This window comes from Narcine bancroftii, chromosome 2 (genome assembly GCF_036971445.1).
Source record: "Narcine bancroftii isolate sNarBan1 chromosome 2, sNarBan1.hap1, whole genome shotgun sequence".
NCBI classification, from domain to species: domain Eukaryota; kingdom Metazoa; phylum Chordata; class Chondrichthyes; order Torpediniformes; family Narcinidae; genus Narcine; species Narcine bancroftii.
In genome coordinates, this window is record NC_091470.1 from 49,118,312 (window position 1) to 49,145,876 (window position 27,565).

Sequence of the window (27,565 nt, forward strand, 5' to 3'; positions counted from 1 at the left end):
GACTATCGTAGTAGTAGTGAAATGCATCCCTGCCTCTGAAGGTATGTCAAGAACTCGGCACGATTAGTCTTGCAGTTAGTGCAATGCTATTACAGCATTGACCTGGGATCAAAGCCGGCGCTGTGTGTAAGGAGTTTGTATGTACTTCCCTTGATGTGCGTGGGTTTTACCCGGGTGCTCAGGTTTCCTCCCACATTCCAAAGATGATGTACAGGTTGGTCGGTTAATTGGATGTATTTGGGCAGTGCAGGCTCATGCGCCAGAAGGACCTGTTACCATGTTATATCTCTAAATTAAATTAAACTGGATGCTTAGAGATTTGGCAAGCATTTTAATCATTTTCATTGAGTCCCATTGCTGCAAGAAACTGAATAATCCCTCACAGTGCAATGAGGGAGGAGGTATCAGGTACCTCTAGCCCAATAAAAGAATTTTCAGAAGGTCCATATCAGAGATCTGCAAACTGTCTTCAAGGTTTTCAGAATTCCTCTGCTGAATATATGAAGAGCAATTTTAGATAAACACTAACATTTGACGTGATCTCAGTTTCTATTTCAGTTTATAATTTGTTAAATGAAAAAGTAGGTCATATAATTAAAATCTCAAGGAAATATTTATGCTGGTGTCAGTTTCTTTTAAAAAAAGGATTATTTCCTCTGGTTTTCAAGCCTCAAATGAAATATGCTGAGTATTTTATCCAATAGGCAACAGAAAATTGTAAGATCATGCACATTTGAATATTCACCATGTTAGTTCACAATATTTTTATTTTGCTGTTGTAGGATAATCAAATCAGCCTTGTGGATTTTGTGGCCTCCTATTATTTGCACCATTTTGACAAGGTAATAATGGATATTTATTTGAATTTCTGACACACAAAATTGCAAATTTAAGTTAAACTAAATAGTTATTCAAATCAGTATCTTTTGAAATGTAATTTATTTTCTACCATATTTTATTGATACATTTTTTATAAAATTAAATTACCAAAAAGATGTTTTCATAAATATCCAATTATATATAATGTAAGTTTTGAAAAAGTTTGAGCTGTTTTGATATGTTTGCTATGAAGAAATATATTTGACTTTTTATTTAAAAATTCATTACTCTCTTCATGCAGTTGGCCTCCAGAATGCCTCCATGTCTTTCATGGATACAATTGATAGATTTGTGTAGCTGATTTTTTTGGTCATTTCATTCTTTAGCTTTAATTTAGTTGTAGATTTAGAGGGAATTAAAAGGTAAACTGGTAGTAAAGCATCACATTTACAGGTGAATCAAATTTGAAAGATTATGACTATTAAAAGAAACTGCATCAAATCTGAGCCTTTAGACAATTTCAAATGCCAAATCAACCTATTATCATCCTGTAGAAAGAGAGTAAAAATAATAAAACAAAGGGAAACCTAAATGTGGGCATGCATCTGGAGGCAATTAATGGGTATGTTAGCCAACTACCTGTTCATTGGCTGTTGATTTGAAGGGTGAGGTGCTTTAGATGGTTGTTCCATGTTTCAATTCCCATAGGTCCACACTGCAGAATGTCTAGAATGAGGTCCAGTCGAGTTTGGTGGATAGCAGCTTAGTCTGTTAACCAGGTAGCTTAATCAATTTGAGGCAGTTGGGCAGTCATGTGGACCAGGCAGTGAATCCCCTTTGAAAATCAAAAGAACTTCAACTGCTGGGAACCTGAAATAAAAGCAGGAAATGCTGGAAAAACTGAGCAGGTCAAGGCATCCTCTGTAGAAAGAGAAATAGAGTTAACATTTCAGGTTGAAGATGCTTTGTCTGACAAATGGGCTCTGTTTCTCTTTCCCCAAATGCTAGGTGAACTGAGTGTTTCCATTGTTTACTGTTTTTATTTTAATCATCTTGACATTTTCTTTCATTAAGAGCTGTTGGAAGACTGATTTCAAAAATGTTGTCAGCTTCTAATGAAGCAGTTACTCCAACTAGTCATATATCCTTGCATTAAATCTTGAACATTATTCTTGATGATGCAAAAGTATGTAAAATATAGAATTGCCCAAGTGTCCACATGCCAAATCCACACAATATTACATGTACACATGCTGTGTGTGTGATTGCATGGAAGTAAGATAGGAGGGGAGTTTCATTTTTCATTAGGGAGAACATGACTGTGGTACATAGAGGGAATATACTTTGCGGATCATCCATTGGGGTGATATGGATGAAGCTCAGAAATAAGAAAGGGAAGATCTCTTTGAGGGATTGTATTATGGAACTGCCCAGCATCTTCTTTCCCCCACCCCCCCACCCCCCCCCCCCCACCACCCCTTGCACCCTCACTTAATGATCAGGAATTAGAGGAGCAAATATGTAGAGAGTTCTCAGATAACTGGAAGTAAAATTGGGGTTGTGATTGTAGATTTCAACTTCCCTCATCGTGCAAAGGGTTGGATGGGGATCAATAAGAAGTTTGTTATATGTCTCCAGAAAATTTTAACAAGCAATATATGGAGAGCAATCAGGAGTGCAAAAGGAGAACGAGACAGATTGGCAGATAAAGTACTGGAGAATCCAAAAAGATTCTCCAAATATATTAAGGGCAAAAGTATAATTAGGGAGATTGGAAAATAGGTGAGGTCTTGAATGAATATTTTCCATCTATATTTACTTTGAGAAGGTCACAGAAACAAAAGAATTAAAGGAAATGAATAGTGAGGCCTTGGAACACATTTATACTGCAAAAGAGGAGGCACTCAAGATCTTAAAATGCATAAAGGTAGATAAATCTGCAGGGTCAGACCAAGTTTATTATAGGATATTGTGGGAAGGAAACGAGATATTTGCCAAAACAGAAGACTGGAGATTTGCTGTTGTTGTACTTTCAAGTAAGAAGAACTATAAAGAAAAGCCAGGAAACTGCAGGCCATTGAACTCAACATCAATCATGGAAAGGTTACTGAAAGGGATTCTGAGGGAAACAATATATCTGCATTTGGAAAGGCATTATCTAATTAGGAATCATCAGCATGGCTTTGTGCATAGGATATCATGTCTCTCAAATTTCCCTACATTTTTTTAATGTCATAAGATGAGAACAAGGACAGGGTGGTGGATATTTGCCTACATGGACCAGCAAGGCCTTTGACAAGTTACCCCATAGTAGGCTAGTCCAGAAAGTCAGAGTGCATGGAATCAAGGGCAAGATGGCCATTTGACTTTGCTTCATAGTAAGAGTCAAAGGATGGTAGTAGAGAGTTGTTATTCAAGTAAGTTTGGTTAGTGGTACACCACAAGGATTGGTGCTGGGTCCACTGTTGTTAATTATCTATGAACAACTTGGGTGACAAGTAAGTTTGTGGATGAAGCCAAGATTGGTGGTGTCATGGACAGTGAAGATGGTTATCTGAGATTACTACAGGATCCAGATCAGCTGGGAAAGTGGGCCAAGGAATGGCAGATGGAATTTAACTTGTACAGGTTGGGGTGGGATAGTTAGCGTAGCAGAGAGCACCACGCTATTATGGCGCCAGTGCCCCCAGTTTGAATCCAGCACTGTCTGTTAGGAGTTCATACATTCTACATGTGGATTTCATCTAGATGCTCTAGTGTCCTTCCACCTTTCAAAAACATATGGGGTTTGTAGGTTAATTGGTGTATTTGGGCAGTGCAGACTTGTGGGTCAGAAGACCCTGTTACTGTTACATAACCATTACAGCACAGAAACAGGCCAATTTGGCCCTTCTAGTCCGCACTGAGCCAAGTACCCTCCTCTAGTCCCACTTACCAGCACTCTGCCCATATCCCTTCATCCCCCCTCCCATCCATATACTTATCCAACTCTTTCTTAAATTACAAAATTGACCCTGCCTCCACCACCTTTTCTGGAAGCCCATTCCACACAGTAATCACTCTCTGAGTAAAGAAGTTCCCCCTCATGTTACTCCTAAACCTTTGCCCGTCAACTCTCAACCCATGACCTCTTGTATCCCTCTCTCCTACTCTCAATGGGAAAAGCCTTTCCATATGAACTCTATCTATCCATCTCAGCCTTCTACGTTCCAAGGAATAAAGACCTAATTTGCTCAATCACTCCTTGATTTCCAGATGCTGAAACCCAGGCAACATTTTTGTAAATCTTCTCTGCACTCTCTCTATCTTGTTAATATCCTTCCTATAAATCGGTGACCAGAACTGCACACAGTACTCTAAATTTGGCCTCACCAATGCCTTGTACAGTTTCATCATTACTTCTCAACTCCTATATTCTATGCACTGATTTATATAGGCAAGCATACTAAAGGCCTTCTTCACCACCCTATCCACATGCGCTCCTACCTTCAGGGAACACTGCACCATTATTCCTAGATCTTTCTGCTCCACTGCATTCTTCAATGCCCTCCCATTTACCACATATGTCTTGCTTTGATTATTCTTTCTAAAATGAAGCACCTCACACTTATCAGCATTAAACTCCATCTGCCATCTTTCTGCCCACTCCTCTAAGCAGTTTAAATCCCTCTGCAATCTTTGAAAACCCTCTTCATCATCCACAATTTCCCCCTACTTTAGTATCATCTGCATATTTACTAATCCAATTTACTGCCCCATCCTCCAGATCATTAATATATATGACAAGCAGCAACAGTCCCAATACCAAACCCTGAGGTACACCGCTTGTCACCAGCCTCCATCCTGACAAATAATTATTTACTACTGCTCTCTGGCACCTTCCTTCTAGCCACTGTTGAATCCATTTGACTATCTCCAAATTAATACCCTTCCTAACTAACCTCCCATGCAGAACCTTATCGAAGGCCTTACTGAAGTCCATATAGACAACATCTACTGCTCTACCCTCATCAACATTCCTAGTCACTTCAAAAATTTCAACAAGATTGGTCAAACACAACCTTCCACGCACAAATCTGTGTTGAGTGTCCCTGATCAGACCCTGTCCCTCCATATACTTATATATACTATCTCTAAGAATGCTTTCCATCAATTTACCTACCACAGACGTAAAACTTAAAGGCCGATAATTGCTAGGCTTGCTCCTCAAACCCTTTTTAAACAAAGGAACCACATGTGCAACACGCCAATCCTCCGGCACTATACCCGTCTCTAATTTCATTTGAAAAATCACTCCTAGAGCCTCTGCGATTTCCTCACTAACTTCTCTCAAGGTCCTGGGGAAAATCCTGCCTAAATTTAAAATTTAAATGCAAGATGTGGCACTTTGGTAGTTAAAACTAGGACAGAACTTAAACAGTAAATTGTAACGTCTCTGATGCATTGTAGAACAGAGACCTTGGGTTCCACAAATGTAGTGACACAGATAGACAGGGTGGAAAAGAATGCATTTTTAGCATATTTATCTTAATTGTGCAGGATATTATGTATGTGAGTTGGGGCATAATTTTACAGATGTACAAGACATTAGAGATACCACACTTATTATATTCTGATCAACTAGCTGTGGGCAAAATGATAGGAGGATGCAGGAAAGATTCATGAGAATGTCATTGGGACTTGTGATCTTGAGTCATAAGGAGAGGGTGGGTAAGGGGGAAACTTTTCTCGCTGGAGCTCAGGAGGCTGAGAAGCGAAATTTATACAAAATCATGAAGGCATCAAGAAGGTAAATAATCATAATCCTTTTCCAAGATACCAAGAAGCGTAAAGCCAGACGAGAGAGGATAAAGTTTTAAAAGGGACTTATGGGGCACCTTTTACACCCAGAAAGTTAGGTGTATGGAACGAGCTACCAGAAAATTGGTAGAGGAGGTACAATTGTAATGTTCAAAGCACATATTGACAGATACATGGATAGGAAAAATTTAGAGGAATGTGGGGCTACCTTAGGTAGACAAGTTAGGCCAAAGGACTTGATTCATGCTGTAAAACTTTTGAATCTATGCTATCCATATACTCTAACAAAATGCCCTCATCGCGAGAGATTTAACTTTTTAATATTTGGATCTACAGATAAATAATTATTTTCATGTCTAGCTGTTGATCTGACAATGCATTCAGGTTATCTTGCGGAACCTCAGCAATCCGACATCCAGACATAGTAGCAAACTCGCATGTTCCACTTGTGATGATGGCAGGGAGAAAAAACTCACATCAGTTGACACAGCCAATTAAGTGCCACAGGAGAAAAATAAATGAGCAAGTAATGGCTAAGAGTCGTGAGTCACGATCACGTAATCCAATAATAAAACAAGAAAACATCAGAAAAATTCAGCCGGTCAGGCAGCATCTGTAGAAAGTGAAACAGTTAATATTTCAAGTCATCAGAATCAAAAAAGGAGAGAAAAGCAAGTAAATATAGGTGGCAGAGAAAAGGAGGAGGATAGTGGATTGAACAAAGGGCATTTGTTTGATATAGTGAAGTAATGAGGCAGTTAAGCCTCTTTGTCTGGGTAAATCACGCTTGAAATTAATTAATATCAGACGTAGGGGTGGAAACTGAGACCTTTGCAAAGGACTGATTGTATAAACCTATGAACCTTCTAATACTAGAAACAATTGGGTCTTATTTACATCAGAAGCCATATCACAGAAAAAATGTGCAGAACCAAAATAGCTGCACATAAATATTAAAATAAAGCCTCCATATTTGAAACACATGTTTGCAATGCACAGGATTTGCTTCTTCAAGATTAATCAAGAAAACCTAAAACATTTCCATCAGGTTACCATTTCCATTGATTGTCAGGTGACAAGAAAGTAGGAGCATGTTACTACATTTACATTAGTATCAGAACTAAATATTACCGCTTCTTTTCTCATGTGACAGGATGCAGGAACAGACAAAAGTATATATCCTTTACCAGAACCCCAGGAATTACTGCGAGCTTCACAAGTTAGATTTGCGGATCTCACAAAGGAGCTCAGGAAGTTGAAAAAAGACCTTGCAGGTATTAAAGGTTAATAACTTATACATATTAGAAATAGTAAGGTTTTGATTCAGCTCTGTTTAAACATTTTATTTATATGTATGTTAAATTTCCTGTCTAGTTGCACCTATTAGTGTGTTATCAGATCAAAACTATAAAATTACATCCATGATTTTCTCAATATTTGTGGCCCATTTATTCCTGTACCAAATCATATTTTTGATCAAAATATTGATTATATCCCTTCAGTGAAGAAAAGTATTTAATTTCTGCAAATTGTGCCATTGTAAATAGTTTGAATTTGTCTGCAATTTTAGCCACAGGTGGGTGTAAATCACAAATACAATAATTTTTGAAAAAATTATTTTAAAATTATCTTCATTGAAAAGTAAATTGTATTATAGGTTTTACTGAATGTATTTTAGGCATTTGTGTGTGTGATATTAAAAATTGAAACATTTCCAGGATTGCATACTTTAAATAAGGTGGCCTTAAACCTCTTTCATTCTCAAAGAGGTATAGATGATTATAACTTTCCATGGATCCTGATCTTTGGGATTGATTTCCATTATATTTTTATGATTTTACAATTGGGGTGGAAATTTAACACAACTGTAATATCAAAAATCAAAGTATTGAAATATTGTTAGGACCATTGTTTTGGATTGTTATGTTATAGATGAAAACAATAAACTTAGTCCAAGGGAGAATTATAAATGTTTGTTCATTTGAGACTAGTTCTTGTCATCAAAACTTTCCTGAATGCTTTCAAGGTACTTCACTGATGAGGTAGCGCATACAAAAACAAGAGGTAGTGTCATTCAAAAAACACATTTCTGTAGACCACAAAACAAAGTACTGAGAAAGTATCAGTTGTTGTTTGTTCAACCTCAGGACACAGAAGTGCTCTTGTCTCCTCTCATCCCTTGGCTCTCATAGAACCCTTGCCCTTGCCCTCCGCATTAGTAGTTTGTGCAGAAACATGATCCGTGTTTGATCTCCTCTCCTCTGTCAGCAGGTTTCCAACATTAAGTCCAGCTACTGTGTCTTTCAGACCTACATGTATGCCACAGTAAATTATATTTCAAAAAGATAAGTGGGTTGAATTGATAAGATGCTTTACCTTTTGGCTAAATGCAATTAAAAGTTTTGATTTAAATTAATCTATAGTTTTGAAATATAATAGTGGGTTTCCAAAATACTATCAAATTAGATTGAAAAATGCAAACATTTTAATTGGCAATGTGTAAGCTATTTGTATACATGTCATGTTCAGTAAAGAACCTTAAATTTTGCCAGATTTAAGTTTAGTTTAATGTACTATTTTCACATTTTACAGTCATTTTAATTTATTGTGGCTATTAAAAGGTTGTGCCTGCTGGCAAAATATCAGTGAAAGTTTAAAACTAAACCAGATGTGATTAGAGACTGACTCCCAAGAAGCATCAGGCTCAACCATCCAGACAGACCCACTGGCTTCAGATGTGAATGATTTAAGTAAAATTAACTAGTGTTGCCGTGTTGCCCCTATTACAGGGTGCATAGATTTAGTTTATGGTTTGATGGTGAGCTATTTCAGTGTCAATTCAGTAAAAGAGGGGGAAAAAAACAAACATTTCTTTTAGTGAGATGCTCAAGGAGTATATCCACATTCTGGACTGCTAATTTAATTCCTTTTATAACAATCATCTAAATGACCAAAAAAAAATTGTTCATCCTGTCAGCAACTATTTCCTCATATAATGCGCGTCGAAAGAACCAAAGACTTGTTGATCCAAACCAAGGCTTTTATTAACTAAAAGACTGGAGCATATCACAAGTAGGTCGACCAGTCCAGAATGACCTGGTTTGGCTAGGAGCAATCCTTTAAGACCTGCCAGTAGGTGTGGCTACACTCTCAGCTGATCACAGTCAGCCTACACTACCATCTGTACATATGTACACATTGGCGATAGAATCTGTACTATCACAGCCTACTTATTGTGGCAGCTCACTCATTTGAGTTCATAGTCAGCTGTTTCTGAAAGGAACTCCCCAACTGAGACAGGATTATGCAGAGGCCAATTTGGATAGTACCACGAGCGTCTGACATGGCTCAGAAGATTAGTTATTCCATGATTGAAACACTCAGATAGCCGAGAAGCTAGTGAGGCAACAACTCTTGCAGTCGTATTTTTTTGGAGCCTATCAGTTGTAGACATAGGCTCAGTGATGCTATTGCTAAGTGCCCATGAAGACGTGATGGTGGTCAGGACCTGCACCATATTTTTTTTAACATATGCCCAGCATTTTTTTAAGAGAACTTTGAGTTTTCAGTGGTGCCACATGCCCATTCTGCAGTTCATACACAAGTATTTCTTTCACAGGGAGGGTACAGAATGTAAAATGAAGTTCAATTTTCAGAGCTGAATACACAAATGTACTGGAGAAATTCAGCAGGTCACGCAGTGTCCATAGGAAGCAAAGATATATAACCAATGTTTCGGGCTTCAGAGAGCTTGATTCCACCATACAAATTCAACTATTTCATAATAATGGCAGTTAGAGATTCCTTTTAATTTACAAAATTTCCAGGTCAGAACAACTTTACGGTAAATCTGTTTAAAGTGAGTGAATGAGTGTTTAGGGCAGACGTGAGAGATACGATTTTTAAAATGAATTTCCAAGGATAGTAGTGAAAGCTGGTACAATAGTATTTTAAAAATTTAGATAGATACATGGATCTAAGGGAAACAGGAGGTATTAGCTGCGAGGTTGGGAACAATTAGACTGATGGGACTAGGTTTATATGGGTTGGTCCAATATCATGTGCTAAAGAGCCTATACTGAGTTGTACTTTTCTATGTCCTAAATATTTTGAGTTAAGCAGTGGTTTTAAGTCAAGACAGTGCAACATTAGTTCCAGAAATGTAACTTTTTTTACTATTCACATAGAAGAATTTCACTTTTTAATGACAGTGTTTTTCAGTACCAGAGCACCACAGCACTGGGTTTTAGCACCTCCTTCTCCCCACCCCCCCCCCCCCCCCCCCCGCCCTGCTTTATCCACCTATGACTGTATGGCTCAGTAAGAGAACACCATCATCTACAAATTCACTGAGTATACCATGGTAATGGGTTGTATAGAAAGGGAAACAAGTCATCATACAGTGGGGTGATTGAAAACTTGGCTGAATGGTGCACTAACAACAACCTCACACACAATGTCACCTATCCCAAGGATCTGATTGTTGACTTCAGGAAGGGAAAACCAGATGTGTATGATCCAGTGATTATTGGGGGATCAGAAGTGGAGAGAGTGAGCAAATTTAAGTTCTTGGGAGTCACTATCTTGGAGGATCTTTCCTGGAGTCAACACACTAATGGCATTGTGAAGAAAGCACATCAGTATGTCTACTTTCTCAGGGGTTTGCAGAGGTTTATCATGACATCGGAAATCCTGGCAAATTTATACAAAGTGTGGTGGAAAGTGTGCTGACCATCTGCATCACAGTCTGGTATGTGAAAACCAATACCACTGAGTGAAAAGCCTTGCAAAAAGCAGCGGATGTAGCCCAGGACATCAGAGGCAAAATCCTCCCCACCATTGAGCACATCTATAGGCAATGCTGCCATCAGAGAGCACCAGCAATTACCCAGTACTTGCTCTGTTCTCATTGCTTCCATTGGAAAAGAGGTATAGGTACCACAAGACTCGTACCACCAGTTCCAGGAACAGCTCCTACCCCTCTACAATCAGACTCCTCAACAACAAACTTAAATCAGGGACTCATTTAAGGACTCTTACTTTATGGTTTTTTTTCCCCTCTCTGTATTGCACAGTTTATTTACAGTTCTTTATTTGTTTACATGTGTACATTGTGCTTTTTTTTGCATTACCAATAAGTGGTTATTCTGCTTCACCCACAGGAAAAAGAATGTCATGTATCTAACAATAAATCTGATATCTGAAATCTGACACTCATATGGACACAATACTGAAAAAATATTGTTAAGGCTTCTATTAATCACCTCATAATATTTTACTGCTTTAAGGAAATTATATCCATATAAATTGCTGTTGTTGTTTCCATGTATTATGATCATTGAAATTTTCTCCTAAAGATGGTGTAATCTTCTGCCAAGAGCCCTTCTTCCTGTCTACCTCCTGTTCTAGCAGTTTGTTCTGCTCTATAATGCTGAAATACGCTCAATTCCAAGAGCAAAAACTATCAGGCCACCCATGAGTAGAAGGAACGTCTCAGTACAAGTCCTTAAACCATCAAGCACCAACCAGACCACACCTTGCAGGCTATTGAAACTCTAGACAAAATGGAAAACTCCAAAAATACTAAGAATTAAACCAGCTGCCAGAAGAAATAATCCAGCAGCTAATACTTAAGTAGTTCTTGATCTCTTTAAGTATTGCTGGTGGGGATCCTCCATGCGTTGAATGCATGTTCAGCTGTGGGAGCTTAAAATAGGCTGTTGGCTAAAGCATGCCAATTGCAAATGGCACTATTTTCAAAGCAGTTTTGTATATTGCTTGGCATCATAATCGACCCTCTGTGTTCTCTGCTAGCTTTTAATAGATGAATGTACACCAACACCTGTCCATAAGTCTATTGCACCCATTAGAAGTGTTAGACATCATTTTTTTTTTTAATTTTAATATTTGGCGTATTGATGCCACAAATGATTCTAAATTAGTCTCTGGCAGCAGGTATTTATCTCCAAGCAAGCTAAAAACATGTTACGTGCCAAAATCTTGTTAGCATTTCTGAAAAATCTTTTTAAAACTGTTCATTTCATTTTCAAAACATTGCTCTTGTTGACTTCTTTGATATTGTTTGCATTTGGACTTGCCAGTATTTCACTGTTCTCACTTTGATAAAAGCTGAACTGGCGCCTGAAAAATTGGATTTATGCAAGTAAATCTGATATTGTAATGTTAAGGATCTCCCAAATAAAGTTTTACAGAACAAAGAATCACTATAATCACCACTACATGATGTAAATGATACATTAGGAAATGAATCATCTGTTTATAGTAAACACAGTTTTCAACTAATACAGATTAAAGATTTGCTCATATCTAAATCTGTGCTGTAATACAGTTCAGGATCTGTGTTCATTCCTGTTTTTGTTTTTATATAGAATTTCCAATCATAAAGCTCCTTAAAATCATTGATAACTCCTTATCAAATTGTACTTTGAAGTCTTTTGATGTCTGCCTGAATGTGTATTTAATTACTCAGCAACATGTTTTTCAGTTTGAGATTCAAATTAGATCACCACTTCACTGTTGCTTGCAATTTGGCAAGGAACAGGATTTCTGTCAGTCAGTCCCATGAGCGTAGAGTACCATGTTAATTAATAACACTTTTAGTACATCCTTGTTTATTGTTTGCACACAAGATCCATTCTAAGTTTATACAGTAAGAGAATGATTATCATTTTAATGATGATAAGCTATAGCCTTTGAATTGGCACAAGATAGTGGAAGTATTATGTCTACAGATGGCGACAGCTGCTCAAACAGTTTTCTGATTGTAGCCATGTTAAAATAACTAAGAGAAACAATTAAACGATGGTGTACAATCAAAAGCTTGAAGTGATGTTTGATATTTAGCCTTTCACCAAAGATGATTCCAGGATTGCAGTGGAGAGGGCAGAAGTTCAGCCAGTACTCAACTGTTGCTAGTCTCAACCTGAAGTCATTTTGAAATGTCACCTCTTTTCATTCAAAATGAAGTTCATTTAATTTTAGTGAGTGATGGAATTCCCAGATAAGTTTGCTTTACTGTTTTCCAATCTTTACACAGTTTTGTGGATGATGCATGAATCCTAGAATGATCCCCAAAGCAGATTGTTGGATTGGTGCTTTTATAAGTGGATCAAATGGGCAAACAAAAATAATTTGTAGTCAGTAGTATTACCAACATTGAAACAAATTGGAAGTGGCACGCTTTTCAGGAGTATTCGCATGGATGTATATAATTGACAGAGTCAAATACAAACGGACATTCCTTTTCATTTGAATGAAACTGAAGAGGGTAATTTTTGTGAGAATTTCTATTTATTTTACAATTGACTTTTCTTTCATGCTAAGTTTGAAGATCATCCAAAAACTACAATGACCTTCCAGCCACAACCCCATTCCATGTTATTCACTTTCTTAATGTTTCTGCTTATCACCTTCTCTTCATGGACTGTTACATGGTACTTTATAACCTAATGCTTCTGCACACCTGACCGTCATTTTTTAGAAGAGCTAACCTCAAAGCAGATGTGTAGTATTTTGTTTCATTTTATGGATATCATTATCTTCAGAAGAGATGCACCTACTGAATTTCTTGTCTTTTTTTTGGCGTGAGCAGTCAAGGAAAAAACCCTTTGCTCAGCCCATCATTTCATTTTCTCAATCGGCCATCTTCTACCATGAAAATAATCCATACAAGCTTGGCTCAATATGAGCATTTCCAATCTCCATGACAAAAAAAGGATTCACCCAGGAAGTCAGGACAGATTGATTAGCTTTGACCAAGTAGAGCACCTCCAAAGACACACTCGGTTTCTTTGATGGCTAAGGTCATTGAACATTAAACAAGAGTCTCTTCCCAGCCGTGATCCTGCTTGATTAAGAATGATGAAAATACTTAGCTGGTGAGCAACTGTTTTTAGATCTGTGTACAGGTCCTGATTTAATTTCCCTTAATTTCAAGTATGGCTGTGATATTGGAAATAATCTTCAGTTTTGGCCCAGCACTCTTTTCAGCTATGTTAACAGTACTGCCAAGAACATTTTTAAATAAGACACAAAGTTACAAACTTTTTCTCTTCTAATTTATTCAATACATGCCAAAGATAAATTGCAGTAAACATGCAGGTACTTCATTAATGACTGAAATTAAGCATATAAAATTAAAAGTATATTGTGTTATTCTCCAGGGACAGATATTCTATGGAAATCAATAACCATAACAAATTTGCTCAAATGTTTGAAGGGCAATTTTTAATTTTTTTGATTAGTGTCTTTTGCTATTTCCCCTGAATTAGTTTTGTTAAATCTCGGAGCAGACCACTGACCCATACAAAAGATTCCTCTTTTTTCCCTCATTGTATGCATTGTAGTGATAGTGCACTACAACCAGCAGGAGTCAGAGACGGAGTGTGTGGCATCTGGGGAATGCTGTTGCATCTTGGATAGATTCAAGATGGATGCCTCCACGTGAGGTCTGGTCTGTGTGTTCTGTCTTAGTGCTGTTGTTTAAAAAGAACATGTTTCTTTATTGTAATAAGAAACATCACATGCATCTGTCTGACTTTTTCAGAATCCTCGTAATATATTGCATTTTCCAGACCCCTAACTACTTTTCATTCAGTCATAAGACTGGCCTGTTGTTACCTGCGTTGTGCCCACTAGTCTACCAGATAACCTGCAAGTCACAATTGAAGTAAACTCTTCCAGCAGAATTGGTTGTTACAGTATGAGGCTATCATACATCTGATCAATCCATTTCACCACAGGAAGTTGCAACCACAATACTCAAGTCCCAGATTGCACATCATAAAAATAAATGAATTTCTGTGCCTCTTCCCTCATTATTAGATTAGTGTATCTGATTAGAAGTAGCAAACACCAGAAATACCATTGGATTATCTGTGGATTAAAAAAAGTCTCAATTTAAAAGATGAAGAAGGACTTTTTTTTTAATGAACTATCCAAATCTATATGCACTGCTTTGTCAGATTCATTCATATCAATACCTAGACATTTAATCACATTTTAAAATAGTTGGTTAATATCTTTAAAAACATTACAGGAATAAAAGATGGATATGGGCATCAATGTTGACAAAATGTGCCTGACTGGTTAGGCACAATGGTGTGTGACTTTAAATATTCACTGCACTGGGGACAAAATTACAATGTACATGAATATTCATTTCTAATTGATTATCTTTTTATTGGTGAAACTTGAACAGAAACCATTTAAAAAATATCTGTTACTCCATATTCTTCACTGAATTACATTTGAATACTTTTTTTTTACACACAACTACAAGAATAGCAATATATATTTTTGCAATCCAAATTAGTAGGCATTGAATTTACCTGTAAAAATTAATGTGGAGGGAAAAAGCCACTAAAGACTTATGTCTGAAGCTTAAGGTGTTTTAGATTTGGAATGTAATAAAATACAAGAGTGAGGCAAGAAAATGTGAGCATTTTTACTATATTTTTAATGGAGTACTGAATGTATGTAATCATACTGGGCCTATGTGCTAAAGATACATTATGTCAGTGGTCCACCATGGGCTGTTTAATTATTCTCAGCCGTTAATATTCCAAGCTAGCTCTATAGGAGGTAGGCACTATCTTCACTCTGATAGGTACACAAGGGAAATCATAAATACTTTGGAAGCTAAACATGATGTGAAATCTATTTGTTGCCATAGCAATACAAGACAGGGGCTGCATAATTTCAACATTTTATGGCTTTGGTTTATTGGGTGTCAGAAAAAAATAATGTTATAGTGTTAGAAGACAATGTTTCAGATTTAACTGTGGTAGTTTTAAAGGTGCTAAAGAAAACCATGTTTCCAGTAAAATCTGTAAGGACCCACTACTATAGTGTTCCTGTCTGTCATAGTTCCACTTTGCACTCTGGAATTTCCATAAAGGAATTATCCACAGAAGAAGTAATGGAGCAGAATTTCCATCCACCTATTTCAGGACTGATGATTATGTTCTGGAATTAGCCTCTTATAGATAATTAATGTGATCTTTAGTCTTTAGAAATACAATAGATAGGAATTTTCCAGATCACAGGAAGCATTGAACTACTGCAGTATTTGCATTCCCACAGCAACTTTTCCCTTTTTTTATTCATTTTTGGAATATATTAATTTCTAATTACAAGGTTTTGTGTTTAGTAGACAGCATTTTGTGGAATGCAAGTGCTCTCTGTGCTCTTGGGAAATGATGTCTTTTGAGAAGGAAACAAATGTACGGCAATCTCAGTGGAATAGGGTGCTTGCTGCATTTATATCAGAAAGGCCTTATGGTACAAGTCCATAGATCCACAAAAGTGATAGCAGAGGTGGATCAGGTAGTAAAGAAAATGCGTGTGATATTTGCATTCATTGGCTTTGGTATAAAATACGAGAGCTAGGATGTCATATTACAACTTTCTAAAACATTAGTTAGGCTACAGCTGAAATATTCTGTGTAATTCTGGCCACCAGGCCAAATGAAGAATCTGGTTGTGCTGGGAAAGGTGTATTTGCCCAGACTACAACATTACATTTAAGAGAAAAGAGAGGTTCGGTTTATTTTCTCAGAAGCAGAGGGTGCAGAAAAATGACCTGCTATATGTATATCAAATTATGAAGGTCAAGATAGAAGGTAAGAAGATTTTTCCTTGATGAGGATGTCTGAAGGAAAAGGCTATGGGTTTAAGGAATGCAATAGGAGACTTTGAAGAGATCTGCAGAGCATTTTGTTCATACAGAGGGTGGATGGGCTCTAAAATACACTACCTGAAGAGGTGGTGCAGGCAGGTACTCACAACATTTAAGAAGTGCCCAGACGAGTAATTGCATTAGAGTAAATGAGACTTGTGTAGATGAGTATAATGGACAGCATAGACACAGTGGGCCAAAGGGCCTTTCTCTGTGCTGATGATTCTATAATCCTCAAATGATTAGGTAAGAAATCAAATAGGATCCTGATGGAGATCTTGCAATTTGTGACCAAATAGGATGATATGTAACTGTGAGAGGAACTTGCAGTAGGTGATGTTCTATTCAGATTAACTTTGCTAACTCAGGGAAAGTAGGAATATATTTAAGAAGGAATTCTATCAGGTATTTCTGCCACCTGCAGAGTCTCTCCCTGCTGCAGCATTAAAATGAATCTATTTTCAATGGCTGGTTGTGTATTAAATAGGTAAATGCATATGAAGAACTATTGATGTGTAACACTAGTAATGGAAAACATATTGTAACACTTTTCCTTCATTGTGTTTATTTCTTATTTGCCTGAATCCATCTAACATTCAGAGTCACAAAATGTACAAAATTAGAGACATGGAATTGAGGGTGATACACAAAAGTTGATTGAGAGTTAAAATAAAGAATATGAATTAATTGGTGCTTTTCAGATAGGCAGGTTATGGTCAATGGTTTCAGTGCTTAGACCCCAATTATTTAATTTAACTGTAATTCTCCATCTTTGCTTGATAGTTGTGCTAAAATTCCAATGAGGCATCAGGCATATGTCGACAAGTTAACTGAATGGGCTACCATATGGCAGATAGAGTCTAATGTGAAAAGATGTGAGGTTATCTAAGGAGAAAAAAAATAGAAATTCTGAATACTTTTAAAATGAAACTTTGATGTTCCTTGCCATGTGGTATTGAATGCTGACAGAAAATAATATGAAAGAAAAATCACAAAATTATCTTTATTATTGGAGGATTTGAGTACAAGAGTAATGATGTCATATAATATGATGCTTTGGCGAGACCACACCTGGAGTATTGAAAACAATTTAGGTATGTGTCAGAAATTATGTACTGACAGAAAATGCAGTGACACACCATATCACTATATTGCTTAATAGGGTAGTAGTCTGTCACATGAGGTGAAAATGAATTGGGTAGGTCTCTTCACTAGCGTTAAGAGAAAAGAAAGGTGACTTCATTGAAATGTATGCAATTTTTCAAGGGCTTGACAAGATAGTTTCAGGGAGGATGATTCCCCTGGCTATGGACACCAGAACTAGAGATAACAAAATAAGGGATAGGCCTTTAAGAATTAAAAAAAAGACATTTATTCATTCAGTAGATGGTGATTCTATTGAAGACTGAGGCGGCTGTCACTACAACTATTCAAAATGAGATTTATAGGTACAAGAAGAATCCACAGATATGGTAATATTAAAAGAAAACTATGTTTGGATTAGGCACAATCTTGTTGAAAGGCAGAGAAAGCTTGAAGGATGAAGTTGTCTGTTCCTTTTTCCAATTTTTATGTTCTTATAGGGAGTTTGGAGCAAATTTCTAATGTAGTGGTGTACAACTTATTTTCAATGAGGGTAGATTTACAATCCAGATGGCTACAGTGGCCTCTTACGTGAAACATTTCTTAACCACACACAGCCAGATACTGACAGTGTTTGACAAGTGAAAGACACAGATGCTTTGTATTACTTCACAGTCCAGGTTGGCATCCACACTGAAGGGAGTTGAGCCAACCAGTAGGACATCCTTTACACCCAGCCTTCACTACCACAGTGGTCTGGGGCACACTGAAAAAAAACTCACAGATTATGTGGTTTGCAGACTGTAATTTGCTCCACTGCCATACATTGCCATCTGTTTGGCTCTTTTACCCAAGCGATTATTTCCCACCATTGGAAAACCATTTGTCCTAAGCTTTTACAAATTAGGTAAAAGGCCAATGAATAATATGAAGTTAATGTTACAAATGCATACTGAAACTTGGGCATGCGTTCAGCAGAGGTGTATATTGAAATCAAGTGCCTCATTCCATGTTTGTCATCTCTGTCTAATCTCTGGTTTAAACATGAAGATAATGGCTTGTGGACAATACAGACAAAATAGATGGAGAAGCTTCTGAGGTGACTTAAAAGGGTTACATCCTGATCTAATTACTATACGCAGAAGTGTGTAGATCATCAGTAACAATGAGAAATTGTAGTTAATCAGTACATTTTCATACATTAAAAAAAAACCCAGGCCATTTTATAGGACTCCACTGAGACAAAGCTTGACTGACCCAAAGGTAGAAATTTCACTATGGTTAATCAAAAATGGTCAGGGTAATGTTTTTAAGGGATAGTCCAGAAAGAGAACAGAGAGATAAAGGTTTAAGGAAAAATTGTTGGAACCAGATTTGGGCATCACAGATTTCCTGGAAGATATTCAAGGTCAGGTAATATTTTAGAAGAATTTTAGCACAAGAATGAGAACCTAAGTCAATGTAACCTGATAAGCAAAGATGTGATGGATGGGACAGTGTGAGATGGGATGCAGGCATCAGTTCTCAATTACCTTAAATTTATGGAGCGTGAAAGTTGTGAAGTTAGCCAACAGGACCATTGGTATACAATAATTGAGTTTCAAGGAACAAAACTTTGGATGAATTTTTGTCAACTGAAACAGAAATTGGCATTGGCAATGTTATAGGGTAGGTGATTTGTTCATGCTCTTTTCTGATGCCCAGGCTCCAGTGGACTAATATATTTCTTCCACTGATCATTAGTAGCATCAAGGGATGTAGACTAGGATGACTGTAGTTTAACGAGACAATTTGGTCCATTGATGCTTCCTAAATCTTCTCTAAATACAATGAAACTTGTAGGAAACCACATCCTTTTTATTCGAATAGAATTATGGCACTCTCAGTTCAGCAACCAGTCTTGTATTCAATCAAAGGCTTGTGTTTTAACATGGGGTTCTCAAAATTACAAAGAGAAATCTTAACCATAAAACAACCAACATATGTTTTTAAATGTAATGCAGTTTCCCTTTATTTCTGTACTGATTCCTGAACAGGAAACACCCAAAAAATTTAAATCTGCTTTTTGATTCTCTAAAAATCCACACTGCATCATTTTATTGACACTATTCCTATTTCATACTTTTCCTAACTTTCTTGCCCTCATTGACAAGAGAATGAATCAAGCATGATTTGACACGTCCTGGATTTTCCTCTCACTTTTCCCTCGCGTGTTCTCATTTTCCATGGATACTTGATTACATTGGTCCCTGATTCCTACCTGGGCATAGCAACATCTCAAATGTCATTCTGCTAATGTTCTTCTCCATGTTAATCCAATAGCCTTTGTTGAGAACAACTGCTCTGGGCCCAATTGTTACTGAAATATCTTGCTTGAGAAAAATTGTCATTGGCCCATTTCCTTTGGCATTATGAAACCGTGCACATAACTAGTCAATTAGATACAATTAAAACAGTGATTTTCAAACTTTTTCTTTCCACCCACATACCACCTTAAGCAATCCCTTACTAATCACATGGCTTAGGGAATACTTAAAGTGGTATGGGAGTGGAAAGAAAAAGGTTGAGAACCACTGGTCTAAATGCATTTTCAACATTACAATTGTTCCCATTTCTACCACTTCCTCTATCAACTCATTCCATATGCCCACCCCCTTGAATAATCAAGAGAATCCCAATACATACCCAGAATGAAGAAAGGTTTTACAAACAACTTTTCTTTTTGGAGTAGTAAGAGTGTATCATTAGGCACAATGGAATATATATTTGAAATAAAGAAAGATACAAGATTAGTTTCAGATTGTTCAATTAAAGAGATGGCATAGAATAAATAGATGGAGTAAACTATTGATGTACTTTAGTGTCTCTTGGATATCTGAATTAGTTACAGATGTCAAAATTGTTAATAAGTTTTACAATATTAAAAGTTGAACATATGGATAATTGATAAGAACAATTCACCAAAAACATTGGGTTTTTTTCAAGGTATACACATTCAAAATTACATTGTAGAAGTTTATGCAGTGTTTAATAATATTCTGGAAGAAATTCATCTTTGGTCAGCTATGCATGTTGTGACTGCCATAGCCAGTTCTCCAGATTCATCTCTATTAAATGCTGTGAAAAGATACACATGAATATTAATTCTAACAGCTCAGATGAATTTTCTTTCTTTCACAAAATAATCGCATGCTTTTAATTTGATTTTAAGTAGGACTATTTATACAAGTAACATGTTTAAAATAGCAAGTTATTTAGTGTAGGGCACTGTTTTAACAAAGACTCCAATTTTTTTCTTCATTTAGCTTCAGATTTAATATTTATTTGATTCCTTCTGAATGTACTTTTTGTTGGATTTAGAGTACATACAACCTTAATAAGTATTTTGGAAGCTAAGATTTCCTTGCTGATTTATTTATTTTCAGCATGTGAGAAAGAGACAGTCTTTGTGTGCCAACAATCATCAGAACAAGATCTCCAGCCTTTCAAAGACAAAATGGAAGCATTTATTCAAAATGGCAAGTACATTTTTATACAACTTGCATAGTGAAATATAAATCATATGTCTACATGGCATTTGGTTTTGACTTGAACTTTGAATGCTAAAATATCTTCCTTGGTTTGTGTAATAGTTATAAGTTATTGCCTGGATTGTGTGAGCTTTTTTTTCCCCCTGCCTGCTCCACATGGAACTGCTCACATTTACCCAAACAAATGCCTGCAACTTTTAGGAACTACGTACGAATCCAGAAGTCCTGGATTTTGCCAGCATTTTCCCCAGCTGCGCCTCACTGCTATCCAACAGTTGAGCAGGAGTTGGCAGAGGTTTGCCATCATTTGCACTGGGTAATCTGTTCTTGGATTTTGTGCCAGACACATTAGGTTTGTGAGGCGACAATAAGAAATAGAAAAGGTGGGTTAACATATATTTCTTCAATTATTTGATGTTTTTAATGATTTGAGCCATTTTCATTGTCTATTTCATTTTTAATATTTCTGAATATCAAGAATATTCAAAAGCTTTAGAAAAAAATCTTTCCCAGATGATAAATTTGCTTTACCTCCCATTAAATGTTTCCAGAGAGATTATTGGGCATTGCTTGGTTTCCCTTGCTTAGATCATCATTAGATGTACCACATAGACTTCATTATTTGACTCCTGGATGGTCTCAGCCACCAGGAATAACCATTTTGTTCTTGATGTGGTAGCACCAGGGTCTTGAGACCTGTCTCCGATCCCAAAATTTCCAACCATGGGATGTTTCTACATTGTGAAAGTACCTTAAACAGATGGCTTGTAGCATAATTAAGGATAATTAGTATATCCAATAAATACTGACCTCGCTCATAACAACTATTTTCAGTGCATGCATTAACAAAAGTATAACTTAAGGTTATGATTGTAATTGAAGTGTAACCTTGTTTATGTTGTGAATATGCCTGCTTGGGGGAGGTTGTTTTGCGTGTGTGTCTGTGTGTCTGTGATGTTTCCATGTGCTAGTATATTTCTATGCCTACAATACACTATAGATTAGCAACGAGGATCAAAACTGACTTCTCCTATGCTCAGAGCATCAGAAAGAAGATTTAAAGAGGAAACACAAGGCTACCACAACAGTGAACCCCACAGGCTCAAACATAGAACAAATGAAAAGAGGCAGGAAAATAGTCAAAATGGCAGAGAGACAATTTGGAAAACTCGAGAACTCAGAAGATGACTGGTATGACTATGTCAAAAGATTTGATCATCACTGTCTTCACCATAATGTTACGGACACACCAGTTTTGAGCAAAAACAGGCACTGTTTCTAAGCCGAGTGATAAACAAGACATTTAAACAGATCAAATCTCTGTTAGCACCTGAAAGACTAAGTTTTAAAAAAACTTATGCACAGTTGTGTGCTGTAATCAGAGAACATCTATGCCCTAAGCCACTGGTTAGTGTAGAAAGACACAAATTTTATTTCTGAAAACAGGCAAATGCACAAGCGAATATTTGTCTGAATTACGTAGACTGTCAGAAACCTGTGAGTTTGGTGCATTCTTCAACGAGGCAGTAAAATATAGATTAGTCATGGGTTTTGCTGACCATAGCACCCAACAGCAATTGTAAGTACAAAAGATGTAACCATTAAGTCTGTGTATGACACAGCCTTAGGTTTAGAGGTGGCCAATAAAATCTTGGAAATGAAACAAGATGAACCACAGGTACAGGTTGTTCTCAACTTACGACCTATGCACCCGCACATACGACTGAATTTTTTAAAAGATATTGTATATAAGCTGAGATTCTTCATTAAAGGTTAATTTGTTGAACATTTTTGAAAAATGCCCTTAACACCTCCTTAAGTCATGTGAATCCGACATAACCAATCTGAGTTATGTCAAATCCTTCAGTTCCAATTACGGTCGTAAGTTGAGGACTACCTGTCATGCGAAAATTTAACCAACGAGAAAGCAACCGCAGTCCTGATGATTGTTATTTCAGAAAAGCTAGATATTATCTATGTGACAAGGAAGGACACATCAGAGCCAAATGACCAAGAAATAAATAAAGTGTCAACAAGGGAGAAAAGGCAAAGATTCGGATACTAAAAAAGTCCTCCAAAATAAAAACTGTGGAGGAGATGGATGAAAGCCCTAGCAGTGAACCTAATGACTTGGAGGAAGACAAGGCACTGAAAGTAATGTGGATTCATGGATAAGAAATTGGAAATCTACGTCCATGTGAAAAATCAACATCAAACCTCTTCAAATGGAGTTTGACACAGGAACGGCAGTGTCATTAATGCCAATAAAATTATAAACATGACTATTACCTCATCTTACCATGAAAGAGATGAACATGGTGTTCAAAACGGTCACAGTGAGAAAGTCAAAGTGTTGGGAAAATACAAAGTAAACATTGAATATATGGGACAGACACCAAAAAGATTATCCCTCTAAGTCATTGACACCAAGGGTCCAACGTTATTTGAAAGAAACTGGTTGCCTCACATCTGTCTAGATTGGATGGAAATTGGATCCATAATGAAAGTATATACGGAGGGCGAGGCCATGCCAAAACTGGATCAAGTGTGTAAAAGTTATCAGACTATTTTCAGAAAAGACCTAGGGAAAATCCAGGTGAAGTTACACTTGAATTCTAGTGTTGATCCCAAGTTCTATAAACCCAGAATGATACAGTTTGCAATAAAAGGAAAGATTGAATCAGAATTTAACAGGCTGGAAAATGATGGAATCCTGGAAAGAATTCAAATTCAATGACTGGGCAACTCCCATTGAAACATAAACCAGTAACACAAATCTGAATTTGTGGTGATTACAAAGTCACCATTAATCAGGCTCTACAAATACCTAGATATCCTTCAACCAAAGCAGAGAAATTATTCCAGGCCCTGAATGGAGGGAAAAATTCATGAAACTGGACTTTATCACAAGCATATCAGCATATTGAATTGGATGAGACTCAAAGAAATATATGGCAGTCAATACTCATTTGGGGTTATTCACCTCTACCCGAATCCAAATGGAATCAGTGGCCCCGGCAGTATTTCATTTGGCCATGACAAACTGCTGCACGGCATAAATGTAGGATCCCACCTCAATGACTTCATAATTACAGGTAGAGATGATATCAAACCTGAAAAGGTCCTAACCCAATTGCAACAAGCAAACATCCGTCTGTGCCAGGACAATTGTGCATTTATGGTACCTTCCATAACATTTTTAGGATTTACAATTATAACCATATAACAGTTTACAGTGTGGAAACAGGCCATATCAGCCCTTCAAGTCCACACCGGTTCACTTGAAGAACTTGTTCCATTTGTTTGCAATGACACAGTCCGCTTGTCCTGTTCGACTGTTCATGCTTGGCTGTTCAGTTTCTGTTGGTTATAGTATGTTTGCTGATGTCATGAAAATATGTGCTCAGTGGACAATGAACGTTTTCTGGGTTTGCAATGGGTTAATAGTAAAGGAGTCTGAATGGATACTGCTAGTACCAAGGCCAACTGCAGAGCACCCTACACATCGAATAGAGCCAAATTGCAATCATTCCTGGGTTTGGTTAACTATTATTGAAAGCACATTCCAAATATGTCAACACTGTGCAGCCCACTAAACCAATTGTTAAGAAAAGAACAGAAATGGTGCTGGAATAAAGAGACAAGTAACGTGATTAATAATTTGAATGGACTGCTAACGTCAAGCGATAATAATGCTCTTGTCCACTACGACCAAGAAAATAAAGTGACCCTTGCAGTTGATGCTTTGACTGTGGGCTTAGGTGCAGTATTGTCACAGGTGATAGGAAAGGGGGAAACAACCAGTGGCTTATGCCTCCCAGTCTTTGACAGCTTGTGAATGTAATTATGCACAACTGAAAAAAGGGCTTGCCATAATATTTGGTATCAAATGATTTCACCAATACTTATATGGTAAGAAGTTATCTTGATTACAGACAACAAACCACCATTTAATTCTAGGCCCCAAGTAAAAAAAAAAGGAAACCAGAGGTAGCTGCAACAAGAATTCAGAGATGGGCCATGAAGCTCACTGCATATTAGATTTGAAACATAAACCAGTAACACAAAACAGCCATGCTGATGCCCTATCTCACTTATCTGTACTTGAAACTGAGGAGAAAGAAAATATAATTAAATGGATGACAGAAGCTACAGCCATTAATCAAGAACAACCTCATTCCTTACCAATTACAGCAAAGAACATCAGCAAAGAAGCATGGAAAGAAGCTACACTGTCAAATACACTATATTTTACATTAAATGGGTGGCCCATGGCCAAAATTATTTCTCCTGAACTGAAACCTTGAACATGACACAATGAAATATCAATTAAAGAAGGTTGTTTATTATGGGGGATCAAGACAATCATTCCTATCATTATGGCAGGCTGCCATGTTATCAGAGCTCCACAATAATAACCCAGGGATAGTTTGAATGGAAGATTTGGCATGTATGGACATCATTATTGAACAATAAATTGAAAATAGTGAGAAGATGTTGTAGTTGTCAAGGGGTGCAACCGAAGGCACCTCAAGCTGAAGCTAACGCATGGAAATGGCCATCGTGACTCTGGCACAAGATTCACATAGATTTTGCTGGTCTCTTTATGGGAGAAAACTTCCTTAATGTTGTTGATGCACACTCTAAATGGCCAATAGTGTCTCACATGAAAACAAACTAGATGATTGAGAGACTATGAAGTTGTTCACAATATATGGATTACCTGTAGAACTAGTCTCTGATAATGGGCTGCAGTTTGTATCGGATGCTTTTAAGGTGTTCTTATGCAAAAACAATATACAACACATCTTATTAGCACCCTACCACCCAAGCCCAAATGGGGAAGTGGAACCTTTTGTGTAATTTTTTTTTAAAAAGGCCATGAAAACTAAGAAATCCCTAAACATATCATGGAATCACAAACTTGCAGATTTTCTAATAGCATATAGAAACATGTCACACTCTACTACCAAACAAACACCAGCAGGATTGATGTTTGGGCGGAACTTAAGGACAAGACTTTCCACTCTGCACCTGAACATCGGCCTTCCCATGGAACAATCCATGTCTCCAAGAAAACCTACCAGATATCTGGAAGTAGAACAAGTACTGGTATGAGACTACTAGGACAATAGGAAGCTGTGGATCAGAGGTGTGATTCTTTTTAAAAAAAACTGAATCCCTATTCTTATTCCATACTGGTGGGAACTAAAATATGGAAACACCACATCGAGAAGTTAAGAGTGATGGATGATCCCAAGTCACACTCACAGCTCACAACACTGAAGAGTTTCCATTCTAGGCTCATTCCAATGATGGCATTCCAGAAACCTCTTCCTAAGATGTTGCCTCCTTGATATTGATTCCTCAGCAGAGCAGTCCGACATTGCGTTGGAATGGGGCTTGACAAAGTTCAGAGTCCTTTCCACCAATCGAGGAGGAGATACTGCCCAAAAAGGGAAAGAGTCTAGAGAAGTCGCAAAGTCTCACTGCAATTCTACTTAGCCAAGAAGATCAAAAAACCAAGTCCTCCATAACACCTGAGGGACTATATACAGTGACTTGGCTGCTTAACCTGTCATACTTATGTTGTAGTGTAATTTTAATTCACACTATTAGTTCATGTGTACCACGTAATTAGTATAGGTGATGCCTAAATGTTATTTTCATGAAGCATTCAGTTTTTGGGGGGCTGAAAAAAGGGTGTGTTTGTTTATTCTTAGTTTAGTATTAAAGAATGAATGAAGCCCCACATCTCCCCGTGCTGGTGCATTTCTATGCCTAGAATACAATAGTTTATCAGAGAAACAGATGAACCCAAAATCTGTGGAAAACGAACTGTGCTTTTTTTTAAAAAAAACAGCTTTAGAATAGGGCACACAATCCTTTATCCGGGACCCTTGGGAGACAGTGTGTTCTGAATTTCGGATTTCGGAAAGCCAGATTTAAATCCACCCAAATTGTGCTGCCATATCCACTCACACCCCCTTCCAGTCGCGCTTCCCCCCCCTGCCGACTCGCACTGCCAGTCTCCCCCCACCCCTCGCCAGCCTGACACGCTGCTGGTCTCTCCCCACCCCCCACCCCTCGCCAGCCCGACATGCTGCCGGTCTCTCCCCCCCCCCGCCGACCTGACACGGTGCTGGTCTCTCCCCCTCACCGGCCTGACTCACGCCGCTGGTCTCTCCCCCTCGCCAGCTCGACTTGCACTGCCGGTCTCCTGCCCGCCCGACTCGCATTGCCAGTCTGCTCCCCACCCGGTGCTGGTCTCCCACCCACCTGACTCGCGCTGCTGGTCTCTCTTTCCCCCACACCTCCTCCCCCACCCGACCAACTGACCGACTCGCGCTGCCGGTCTCTCCCCCTCACCGGCCCGACTCGCACTGCCAGTCTCCTGCCCGCCCGACTCGCACTGCCGGTTTGCTCCCCGCCCGCCCAACTTACGCTGCTGGTCTCCTGCCCGCCTGACTCGCGCTGCCCACCCGACTCGCGCTGCCCACCCACCCGACGTGCTGCCCGGTCTCCCACCCGCCGTCTCTCTCCCCACTTGCCAGATTTTAGATGTCCGAATAAAGGATCGTGTACCTGTACTAGAGTTTATGTTCTTGGAAATAGAGATGCGAGTCTGGATAAT

At 37.9% G+C, this 27,565-nt stretch overlaps 1 protein-coding gene across 10 annotated transcripts in view; it reads left to right on the top strand.

The window, feature by feature from the left end:
• Positions 1-27,565, top strand: part of LOC138753515 (formin-like) — a 395,939-nt gene that overhangs the window by 241,330 nt on the left and 127,044 nt on the right. For all 10 annotated transcript variants that reach the window (XM_069916622.1, XM_069916621.1, XM_069916624.1 and 7 more), the window contains 3 exons: positions 783-842; positions 6,773-6,893; positions 20,827-20,919. In XM_069916622.1, the coding sequence (XP_069772723.1) occupies positions 783-842; positions 6,773-6,893; positions 20,827-20,919 (274 nt within the window). The remainder of the gene's footprint in view (positions 1-782; positions 843-6,772; positions 6,894-20,826; positions 20,920-27,565) is intronic.